The following is a 12095-nucleotide window of genomic DNA, read 5'->3' on the forward strand; positions in this document are numbered from 1 at the left end:
AGAGTTACCTGAGAAGGGTCTGAAGTGCTCCAGGTGCACAAGGGAAGTTACCTATCTAGCTGTCGGCATGTGGATTTTCTTGGCAGCCCTATCCCTGCTCACCCTGAGAATTAGATTGTTTTGTGGGCGCGGTTGCTCTCCGCTCATTGTCTGCTGACAAGCTAAGAAATGTTCTTTAATGCTGTTGGTGACAGACATGTTGTTCTTCACAGGTTGTCAGCTGCAGGCAGGTACTACTTTGAGGTGCTGCACAAGCAGGATGACAAAGGAACAGACCATGTGGAAGTAGCAGTGAGTCTATGAAAACGGCCATGCTGTGTGCAAATGGCAATGGTGTATTCGTCCCCTCAGAGCTTGGGAATAAAGTTTGTAATGATTTCCTTCCTTCTCAGGCCCCAGCTCCTCTTTGTGGGAGATGTATTTAATCCCTTCCAGAGTCCTTACCTACTTCTATGTGGGATAATCGTGGCTGTGTCAGGACCATTTTCTCTGTTTGTTTGGGATGGTTTTGCTCTCTCTCTGGCCTCTATTGCAACTCTTTGTCCTTTCCTGCTTTGAACGAGTCCTGGGGGATCTCAGCTCATTGCCAGTCTTTTGCTGTTGGGTAGGTTGTCACAGTAAGAAGGAGAAAGCTGTGAGCCCATCTGGTGGAAAAACAAAACAAAACAAAACTTGTGCTTATTTCTTTTGTCTAGGCTTGGCTAAATGTATAAACACCTTGTTTCAATGTGTTTCTCTGTTCCAGTGGAGACTGAATGACCCAGATGTGAAGTTCAAAGTCATTGACTCCCAATACCTCTCCCTTTTTGCTAGTAAGTATCTTCACCACAGGTCTCCCTGAGCACCTCCCCATTCTTCCAAAACTTATCATCAGTGTTTCACCGTGAATCACAGTCTAGCCAGCCAAATACCATGTATATAGATCACTACAAGAAAGAAGTGGAGACAAGTCAGGAGAGAGACCTCTGGACATGAGCATGTGACTCGTTATTAAATACAGGAGAATTGGAAGAAGGATTGGAACATTATTTTAGAGAAATCTAGAGTCAGGAAGGAAGGAAAGAGAAGAGAGTCTGCAAGGCTGAAGGAAACTGAGATGTGAGAGAGAATATCACAGGGTGGAGGTTGCCTGCCTGTTGTGCAGAGAGCTAGGAGAACATGGAGCCCACAACATCGGAGCGATGGGGTTGCTCTGGCAGCTAGGTGGACATGGCTAGGGTGAGGGGGCTGCCGGTGCACTCTCAGCAGATTTCACCGAGGATGTGGGACACAATGGGATACGTCTAGTGGTATCAGACGTTGCAGCTTTTTTCTGTGCCCCCTTCAAGTCTTTTCAAGTTTCTGCTGGATTGCAGAAAGAACATCAGCCCAGTCCCTCCTGTTTTAAAAACCTTTTTTAGCACATCAAGTGATGCCTTTATCAGTTAAGGAGCTCCTTAGTCCTGCCTTCCCTTATCTAGCTTTGTCAGCATCACTTTCCCCTGCCAACATTCCCCCTTTCCATATCTACCACTGTTGCCTTCCAACATTTCTGTGGTGGTGTTTTTTTTCCTATGCTAACACTTTTGCCTATGGGAGACTCCCTGATGTAATCCAGACATCTGTTTGCAGTGTCTTAGATTACAGCCTGCTGCTGCATTTTTGTAACCTACCATTTGGCAAGGACTAGGTCTTCAGTCATGTCTTCTGTCCCCTTTCTTTTTTCTTCTGTTCTTTTCTGCTTATTAATTCCCTGTAGAAGAGGTGGCTCACAGCCCACAAGATCCTTTCATGGCTGGCACAGTGCTCCAGTCTCAGTCTTATCTTTATCTGGTACCTGCTGCCCATACAGTGTCTCCCTCTTCCACCCCAGACTTTGGCTGTATCACACATTATCTGGGGTTCCTGTGTTGTTCTCTACCCAAAAGTTGCTGACAGTAACCCCACTGCCCTTGGCAGCATGTTGTCTTTCCTTCTAAGATATTTATTCAGTTCTGCTCATTTCAGAGCCAGATCAGAGGAGATATGTAATCCTTTGGCAGCAGCACTCAAGAAAAAACATAACCAATGCCCAGTCCTGAGCTTAAGCTTCCCATTGCTCCTGGCTTACTGTGGGCATCCATTCCCCTACTGGAGCACCAGCCTCCTCGGCCACTGAAGGCCTTACCCCAGGGTCTAGCTCCTTTTCCAGCAGAGGAGAAGCTTCCCTTTCTCAGGTTTCTCCTCCCATTCAACTTCTTTGTCTCCTTTTAAATGGAATTCAATGCCAGTAATTCAGATGTGTCCAGCAATTCCTGCCAGCCTGGGATGCCTGCAGCACACTGCTGCTGGCATGTCCTCTCACTTCACTTTGTTTGTTTGCTGTCAGTGGATAGCTGTGTTCCCACCCCACAGCTTCTGCACTTCCAGCTTTCCCAGTCAAAGCCTTTCCCTCCCACGAGGAGCGATGAAGCTCCTGATCAGCGCCATTTGGGCATTGCTGTGGTGCAATACCACTGGGAAAGGGCTGACGCTGGGGAAGGGCGCTGCTGGAGACAGGGGATGAGTTAGCCCTTCCTCCCCCTTCCGTTCTCTCTCTGGTTTCTAGACGAGACGCTGTTAAAGATGGATGAGGTCGGGCACATCCCGCAGACGCTGGCCAGCCACACGAGCCGGCCTGCCGACAGCGCGGGCGGCAAGGCACACCCCGCTGACATGTTGAAGCCTGACCCCCGGGACACTCTTTACAAAGGTAAGGCTTGCAGAGGGGTTGAGGAGAGAGCAGCAGCCTGCCCCAGCACGTGCAGGAGAACAGCTGACAAAGGCTGTCCTCCTACGCCGTGGCTGTCAAAGGCTACCCCTTTTTCTCCCCAGTGCAGAAGAGAGGGGGAGCGTGCAACATCCTCCATTGTAGGAGACAAAGCACAGAGTAAACCCATCTCCTCTTTTTTTTAAGAGTCCAGCTCACACAATGTCGACAAGCATATTTTAGTGTAAGTGCTGTAGAGCAGTGTGAATAGATGAACTGTACTAGCTGGTTCGCTTTATGTATCTGATAGCATTTCACATGGGTAAATAGAAAGCAGGCCCAGAAATATCTAGGCTCATGCATCAGTTGTAGCAGGGCTCCTCCAGCAACGCTTGCCAACCTGTTTCTTCTTCTCAGTGCCTCTGCTCAGCAAGTCTCGCCTGCGCCGAGCCCTGCCAGACTGCCCGTACAAGCCCAGCTACCTGGTGAATGGGTTTCCTCTGCAGCGCTACCAGGGCCTCCAGTTTGTAAGTTTCATTCTGTGAGCTGGTATTTGCCCAAGGGGGATGCAAAAAGGAAGGAGAGAGACCCTATTAACCATGGGCCACCCATCCGAAGCTCCTGGGCAGATTTGACCATTTGCTGTTCAGGTCTGCAGCATCCCAGTATGTGCCAGAGGGCAATGGCAAGAGAAGGGAGATGGGTGCTACGTGCTGCTCACTGGTCTCACAGGGGTACAAGTGTGTGTGTCCTACAGAGCCCTTCAGACCTCAAGCCAAAGCACTGAGCTTGCCTTCACATGGAGGCTCATAATGGCTGAGGATTTTAGACTCTTTGGGGTGAACTGTGGTGTGCATGGACCAAGTGCCCTGACAGGTTTCAAACTGGAAAAGAGCTGGGGCTCAGATCTGTGGGGCATGCATTAATCCCCTTCATAGCAGAGCAGACTCTGATGGAGCTCTGGTGGAGCCAGCTGGGCTGGGGACAGGTCACCAGTGTGGTTCATCCTTCCTGGATGCCAGCTGAAGCCTATGCTCCCCGTGGGACTTGCATCCATGGCTTCCTCAGCCTTGCCTGGAGGTGTCCCCACACACTTTCTGGGCTCCTGTGTTCCCTTGCATCTCCTCAGTAGGACTGTCCTGGCTAGTTCTTGCTGTGTTACAGGACTTCAACACACAGATGCAGAGATGAACATGCAGATGCTGAGAGATAAAACGGCACACCCATGCACACATCCCAGCACTCTTCCTGCTGTTTTCCTTTTCCATCGCTCCTTCTCACAGCCTGCCACTGGGTGCCTTTGAGAGGCAAACAGTGAGCAGTGCCTGCTCCCTCTCAAAAGGGCTGGGCACCTTGCAACCTTGTCTGGGTCATCTTATGAATGATATCTGGCACTGACGGGGGTTTTGCTTTATCTTTCTTCCCTTCTTCCCAGGTTCATTTATCCTTTGTTTACCCAAATGATTACAGCCGCCTGAGCCATATGGAGAAAGACAACAAATGCTTCTATCAGGAAAATCCCTATTACTTGGAAAGGTAGGATGCTGCAAATGGGAGGCAGCATTTCCTAGCAGGGAGGGAGGAGACAGTTTGAAGGCTAGAATTAAGGTGGAATTTCATATTCAGCTCTTTAGAACTCAACTTGAAGATCACTGAAATCCTGCAAAACATTAAAGCACTTATAGTTTCTTTGGATGGCCAGTGCTTCCTTTAAGTGAAATTATGTTTAGGTCTCAAAGGGAAACGGCTGCTATTTTTCTTGCTCTATTAACCAGGAAGCTGGGGCAGAGCATATTTGTTCCAATACATCAGGGAATGTATTTGCCAGCAAACTTTGCATGCCAGCAGCTGGAGCCTCCTGATGGCTGTCACTGTTTGTGTTGAAGCCAAACCATGCTCTGGAGGGATAAAAGCATGGAGCTCATCCTCACCAAGGCGCAGCTCCAGTGATGGCTCTGTGAGGGAACCACCGCTTGCATGTTCCCCAGCCACAGGGAAATACCTTGTGTGAGGATTTCCCTGCTTTCAGGAGGAATTGTCTGCAGAATAGAGTTGCTTTTCCAGCGAGACAGCTGGTGGAGGCCTCCTTGTGCTCAGGATCATCTTCCTTCCCACAGGTCTATTTTGCGGGCTGGGAAGATAGATTGTATTGTAGGTTTGGGAGGAAACTGGCGTTTATTGTGGAGAATGGAGAAGGTGGCTGCTGTGGGCTGGAAGGTGCCACCCAAATTTTTTGCTTTGACAAACCGTTTGTATTATAACAGCATTTGGGAAGCGTGGGCCCATTTTGCTTAGCATCAAACACGTAAGGAAACAATCGAAGGAACAAAAGAAGAAACAAAACTCCTCCCAAAAGCTTAAAGCACAGGCACATGGTGGGACAGCACAAAGACAGTGGTATGAGAAAAGAGAGAGGGAGATCATTGCGGTTACCTGCCTGAGCCACTTTTGCAGCACAATGACTTAGGCTTGTGAGTACTACATTGTAAGTGAGCTTTAAGGAGCAGTTTAAGGGAGGCTAAAGCAGTGTTTCAGTGTACTTATGTTGGAATTTCCTCCTGTGCACATGGAGCAGCACTCGAGAAAACGTCTTAAAAACTGCAATGATGATCAAGGAAGGCTGATTTCTTTGACAATACAGAGTAAGATCTGATTGCCGCAAGATCTGAAAGATGTGATGATAATAGCCTATGACTTGCTGCAAAAGGAGAGTCTAGAGATGATGGGTAGATGTGATCAGAGTAATTGGCCATCTCCTCTGTAGCAGTGGCTAGAATTTATTTGGAGAAGGCAAAGTAACTTTGATCAGACTGGTGTTTTGTCCTTTCCTTTGCAGATTTGGATTCTACAAGTACATGAAAATGGACCGGCTAGAGAAGAGCCTGGATTCTGGAGAAAAGACAGAGCAGCCAGGTAGGGGCCAGCCCTAGCGTCAAAACCAGGAGGATCCTTTTATCTGTCGCTCCGTGTGTGTGATCCTCCAGCCCCAGCTGAAGGAAGCTGTTGATTTTCCATGCCAAGCAAGTCACACCCCTTCCCTGGTAGAGCGCTGTGGGTGGGAGGAGATTTTTGCTGTCACATTCACTTTTCTTAAGGGCAGACTGGGAGGTCAGCAAGCAGTGGGCTCTAGAGGACAACGTGGTGACTAGCTCTCAGGCCTGCAGCATAGCTGAGGAACAATTCCAGCAAAAATGTGGGCAAAAACGAGAGAGCCAAACGTGCAGTGTGGCAGCCTGTGCTCACACCTTCCCTGAAAAGCTGTGGCCAGACCTTTAGCTGAAGGCTAAGCCAGACATCTCCCCAGCCTTCGACAACACCGCTGGGTGTGGGGTTGGGAAGCAGAAGGAGGATGCCAGAGGTGTAACTGCGATTACTCCTGCAGGCTTCCAGGAGGGGAACCTGGACGACCTGCAGTACGGGGAGCAGGACGCGGAGAGCACTGGCCCCCCAGCACCCCCTGGCACGTGGCAAGCAGAGCCGACAGGCACCACTCCCAGCAGCGTGGTGGGCAGCGACCATGTCTACGAGGACTATTCCCTCCGGGAGCGTCGGCGGCTCCTCTCAGTGGGTGACACAGGGGCGGAACCTCAGAGGAGAGGGATGAAGAGGTCTGGTGTCAAGACAGCACCACTGGCCCCTGCCAACCAAAGCCTCAGCCGGGCTAGCCCAGAGAGGAACCCAGCGATGAAGAGATCCCACTTAAAAGCTGGCATCAAAGACAACTCCAAGAGCCCTCCACAGCATGCCAGGGTTGTCCAGGGCAGAGCACCTGCTAAAAAGCTTAACCCACCTTCTAGGAGCGGGTCGCAAAGGGAGCAGCCTCTCAGCAACACCAAGGACTCAGGGGTCAGGATTCCCAAAGGGCTGAGACCTCGAGGAGACCTCAGCGCTGCAGAGGACAGGCTGCAGCCTGCAGGCACCATGCAAGCTGGGAGAGGAGGCCCAGGCAAAGCTGGCAGGCACCCTGTGGCCACTGCTGGCCCCAGCAAGGAACCGGCACGGCTGGCACAATGGCTGAACCAAGTGGAGGCCTACGTGGCTGAGCAGAAGATGGCCGGTGGCAAGGACATGGGTGAGAGAGAGGCACAGGTGGCATCTCTGGCAAAGGGCAAGTCAGGGCCTGTGGAGAGGGCAGCAGAAGAGGAAGATGTGGATGGGGAGCCAGAGGAGGAGGATGAGGAGGGTTTCAATTACGTACCAGTGTTTGACCAGGCGGTGAACTGGGAGCAGACCTTCAGCACAAGCAACCTGGACTTCCATGTGCTGCGCACCGACTGGATTGACCTGAAGTGCAACACGTCAGGAAACCTGCTGCTCAAAGAGAGGGAGGCCCTGGAAGTCACACGTGTCTTCCTCAAGAAGCTCAACCAAAGGAATAAAGGGTAAGGCACAGTGTGAAAGCCAAGGGACAGTGTCCTGGAGCTTGTGTACCACACTGCGCAGGGAATACCTGTGATGTGAGCAGCTAGAATGAATTGGAAGATAAACTAGATTTGGAAAATAAAGCTTCAGGCAAGGATTCTATGTAAAAAAACTGGGCTTTAAACACCTCTTTGAGCTGAAAAATCAGAATTATTGGACACCAGATCATATCTGGGGGCTGAATATCACCCTCCAAAAGCTGGTGGCCGTACATGTGAAAGATTTCAGTCCAGCTGGCATCACTGACCCTTTGCTGGCTTCCTCCTTGCACAGTGTAAGCACTGAGAGCGCATAGGAGCATTTTACCAACTGAAGGTTAAGAAACCCTGCTGATATGAAATAGGACTGGGGCGCCTTGTGAATGTGGTTTAATGCCCGTCACCCCTCAGTTTGAGAATCCAGCACCATTTAGGGCACAGAAACAGAAGGGAGCAGTCAGATATTGTTGATCAGTACACTGACCTCAGAAACAAACCAAGTATCTTACCCTTTATCTGAACATATGTACCTCCATCTTAGAAGTAGTTAGATTTCTAGATCCTAGCACTGATTTGGGAAGATGTCCCAGCTTCTCACTGCTCTGATGACTCACTAGAGATCAGCTTTCTCTGGTATTCTGTATTTACATTGCCCTGATAAGGTTCTTCTTGCTGAGACTTATCATTTTGATTGCCTTTCTAGCAGACATACATATCTCCTATGAGCCTCTATAAGCGTCCAGCTTTCCTCAGCCCTTCTGATGAGCTGGCCTCTATTTCCACGATCTTCTTATCTATCCTTTTCCATGCTTGTTTCAGTTTGGGTTAGTTTGCCTGGCCATAAATGGCCAATATTCTGGATTTTTTATAGAATGCAGTTATTAGTTCTTAATCCGTGCTGGAAGTAGCCCTCATGCTACCTCTTATGTTTTTGTTTGTTTATTTCAGAGCCAGGTTAGTCACAGTCATGGTGTAAATGACAGGTACTCTCAAGGTTTTCTTAGCATTTTTAACTGACGAGCATCCATTTTACAGCAGAAATTCTTGTTATTATCTAAAAGGACATGATTTGGCATTTCATTCCATTTTGGCCAGTCTAGACCTACAGCTCATCCCAGTCTTTACTGTAGGATTGCTCAGTCTTAGTCCTTGTTATTGGCTGATAAGCTGTCATCAGCCAATTTCACCAACCCAGCCATACTTCCTGTGCCAAGATCTTTGAAAGAGGTGTTGAATACACTCTCTATTTACCAGCCCTACAATCATTCAGACACGTTTGTTATTTTCTGTGTCACCTTTTATTTCATTTCCTTTGCCAACTATTTTCTCTTGGCTGGGATCCTGGGTCTAATCCCACATGCTTGTGGATTTAGGAAACAGGTGCTAAGCCTTCCCATGGGACTTCTGAAGTGGTGCAGTGAAGGGGGGGAAGCTGGGGACAAAAAGGGTTGTGCTAACCCAGGAGGAAAGAGCCTGGCAGAGCCAAATGAGCCGAGCAGGGCGGAGATGGGAGAGGGGCTGGTGTACAGGGGACATGCTCACCCTGGCCGTGTCTCCTGCAGGCAGTTCCAGCTGAAGCGGATTGTGAATGTGGAGAAACGCCAGGACCGCATGCGGGGAAGCCGCTACCTGCTGGAGCTGGAGCTGCTGGAGCAGGGAGAGCGTCTTGTCCGCTTCTCCGAGTACATCTTTGCACGGGGCTGGCAGGGCATCGGCGGTGACGAGCAGGAAGAGAGGAACATGAGGAACCTGGCGTGGGGTCGCCGGCGGCACCTGATGGCTGTGGTGAAAGAGCCAGAGCTGTGCTGGCCCCAGGGCTTTTCCTGGAACCACCGTGCCGTGGTTCACTTCGTGGTGCCAGGTAAGGGGAACCTACCCTCATGGGACTTAAAAGTCTCGGAGAAAATCCCTGTCACACCTTGGGAAAGAGCCCATACCAGTTTCTGGGCTCTTTGGTCCAAGTTTTCAGCCTGGACCTATTTCAGCATCCCTGCAATGTTAGCAGGGCTTGAGGCAAGAAGCCTTGCTTGTTGAAAGCCATGCCATCTTTGAAATCAGTTTTCCTTCGATTCTTCCCTTCTTGCAATACAACCAGTGAAAAACCAGGCACGTTGGGTGCTGCAGTTCATCTCTGACATGGAAGAGCTGTTCCGAGTCACTAAGGATCCTTACTTCAACGTCATCATCACGGATTACAGCAGCGATGACATGGATGTAGAGAAGGCTCTGAAAAGGTCTAGCTTGCACAGGTGAGGGTGCTGGCTGGTCACATAAAACTACTCACAAATATATTCCTGCAAATGCAGCACATCTGCAAATCTCTATGCATTGACCATCCACAGCCTCCTGCAGCTGGAAACTGGAAGATGATATCCTTGCATGTGTACATGCTATATTGTTGTTATAATGTGCTTACATGTATGCTGCTATAATAGTGTTACAAAACTCTAAGGCAATACCTGTTGCAGTCATCCACCCAGGTACATCTCTTTTCTCCAGGGTTTTGTTCAAGTGTGCAAGAGAGGACAGAGAGCAAGTTGTACAGTGATGGGGGAGAGGGAAGCCAGAGAAGACAAGAAAGCTGTAAGAAATGAGCGTGGAGACTTCCAGGGACTCCTCTTGCTGGAATAGCTCTATGGTTTATTGTATTCTGACCTGAAACAGCCTTGGTTGGCCCTTTCCAGTGCCAGGGGGTCCCAGAGGTACAATAGAAATAGAGCTGGCAGGACTTTTGCTAAGAACTGCCCTATCCTTGCTGGATACGTGAGAAAGACCCTCAGGGCACACTGGGAGCTGGGGTAGTGCTGAGCTTGCATGCTTGCACAAAGGCTGTCCTCCTCCTGAGGGTGCACAGGGGTGAGGGACAGCTCCTCAGCATGACACCCATGGCGTAGTGCTGCTAGGGGTGCTTTCTGTGCTTATGAACCTGCAGACACTGAACTTCTCTTTCCTGTCTGACCCCCAGCTATCGGTACTTGAAGCTGACGGGGAATTTCGAACGTTCTGCTGGGCTGCAGGCAGGGATAGACCTCGTGACGGTAAGCCTGGGGAGCTGTCGGGTGGATAGGAGGGTTTCTGGTACGTGTCCGGCACTGCCTCTTGCCTTTCATACTGAACATGCTGGTTTTTAGGGAATAGCCCAACAGAACAGATCAAACATAGTGTGTTTCCTGTCTCTCTGGAGTAAGGACCTCGCCCCTTCGTCTGAGCAGACCAGTCCCTGGGGCCCATGAGGTACTTGGCCCACCTGCTCAGACCACGAGACAGGAGGGAAATCATCAGTAGCAGCTTCATGATACTGGCTTTGCCAGATCATAGTTGTAAAATCTCATAACTACTGTTGAACAGCCAGCCAGTGGCAGTTCTGCCAGCCCCTAGGATTTCAGTTTCTGATCTAGCAATGAGTGCTTCTTCAGCTGACTCCCATATCTCTGTCTTCCTGTCCCTCAAGAAAGCCTCACTTAAAGTCACCCTATTATTTCCTAACTGATGTGGTTGGTTCCAGGATCCGCACAGCATCATTTTCCTTTGCGACCTCCACATCCACTTCCCAGCCGGCATCATCGATTCGGTCCGGAAGCACTGCGTGGAAGGCAAGATGGCCTTCGCACCCATGGTCATGAGGCTGCACTGTGGCACGTCCCCGCAGTGGCCTGATGGTAAGAGGGAGCAGAGCCCCTTGTGCTCAGACCTCGGGGAATGGGGAAAGGAGGAGGGTGCCTGCAACCTCTAGACTTGGTCCTCTGTTGCTATCACGGTCTGGAGCTTAAGGTACTACCAGTGCCACCAGGTGAGAGTGCATCAGACAGAGGATGGTGTTTAATTATGTTGGGTACTTGGCATTTGAGACCAGAGTCCTTTATATGATATTTTTCCTTGTCATCTCTTAGAGCTCTCAGTGGATTTGAGTACCTCAAAGCCCCTCTTTTACTCCTTTCCATCAATTTCTGTCTTGGGGGAGCAGCCTGCCCTCTTGAGGACAGCTGCTAGCCCAGGGGTGAGGGAAAGCAACCCAAGTCAGGGGGAGGAAAGTGACATAGATCATCTGGGCATAGGATTTCCCTTAGACAGGGGTGGTCATCCTGAGCCCCCACAAAAGCAAATTACTCTTGAGTCATTGATGGGTCAAAGCACCAACATGCCTGTGCCTCTTTTGTGCTGTCCTCAGGCTACTGGGAGGTGAATGGGTTCGGTCTTCTAGGCATATACAAGTCTGACCTGGACAAGATCGGAGGGATGAACACAAAAGAGTTTCGGGACCGCTGGGGAGGAGAAGACTGGGAACTCCTGGACAGGTAAGTATTCATTGTCATCAGTCTTGTGCTCAGGAGGGGAGACATGTTAGATTACAGAAGAACAATGACCAGGGAGTGGGGATCTGAGGAGATGGAGGTGGTGAATGCAACCATCAGCTTGGGCAGTGAGGGAGAGTCTTTGAGGAAGTCCTGACCTCAAAACCAGTATGTGAGTGTACCCAAAATACAGCCACTGATAAGAGCGGAGCTGTTTCCCGATGTCTTCCAGTCACACTGCTGGTTGGCCATGGGCAGATTGGACACTGGTGATAATGGAGACTTTGTCTTCTTGAATCAGTGTAGTGCACACTTTGGGTCCCTCAAACTTTCCAAACTACGTATAGCAATCACCCATAAGAACAATTGTCAGAGAGACATTTTAGGATCACGAGGTAGGGTTACGGTTTCTGAGAAGTTTATGATGTGGGGCCTGTGCTGTACAAATCATAGGCCTCAGGGTTTGTAGGTTTGGAGCCTCTCGTGTCTTTTCTGTCAGCTCACTGAGGAAAAGTCTAACAACGTAAGCAATCCCATCTTGGATTGATGGGATTTCCTCCTCACCTGGCACATGCAGCTGGCCTGTTCCCAACCAGTCCTGCTCTCAGGGGTCTATAAACACTCAGCAAGTGTCATTAGATGCCTGATTGTGGATAGGAGATACCCTGAGCTCTCCTGGACTCTTGAGCTTGGTCA

At 49.9% G+C, this 12095-nt stretch overlaps 1 protein-coding gene across 2 annotated transcripts in view; it reads left to right on the forward strand.

The window, feature by feature from the left end:
• B4GALNT3 (beta-1,4-N-acetyl-galactosaminyltransferase 3) overlaps window positions 1-12095 on the forward strand; it is a 60399-nt gene that overhangs the window by 44287 nt on the left and 4017 nt on the right. The window contains exons 8-19 of one of the 2 annotated variants that reach the window (XM_080576084.1): window positions 213-291; window positions 746-812; window positions 2567-2710; window positions 3125-3234; window positions 4143-4243; window positions 5544-5620; window positions 6090-7089; window positions 8670-8968; window positions 9203-9356; window positions 10073-10145; window positions 10613-10766; window positions 11276-11402. In XM_080576084.1, the coding sequence (XP_080432210.1) occupies window positions 213-291; window positions 746-812; window positions 2567-2710; window positions 3125-3234; window positions 4143-4243; window positions 5544-5620; window positions 6090-7089; window positions 8670-8968; window positions 9203-9356; window positions 10073-10145; window positions 10613-10766; window positions 11276-11402 (2385 nt within the window). Of the gene's footprint in view, window positions 1-212; window positions 292-745; window positions 813-2566; window positions 2711-3124; window positions 3235-4142; window positions 4244-5543; window positions 5621-6089; window positions 7090-8669; window positions 8969-9202; window positions 9357-9606; window positions 9691-10072; window positions 10146-10612; window positions 10767-11275; window positions 11403-12095 lie in introns of those variants that run through there. The other variant, XM_080576085.1, reaches the window with a different exon arrangement.

The sequence above is a fragment of the Anser brachyrhynchus genome (genome assembly GCF_964034855.1).
Source record: "Anser brachyrhynchus genome assembly, chromosome: 1".
Classification (NCBI taxonomy): domain Eukaryota; kingdom Metazoa; phylum Chordata; class Aves; order Anseriformes; family Anatidae; genus Anser; species Anser brachyrhynchus.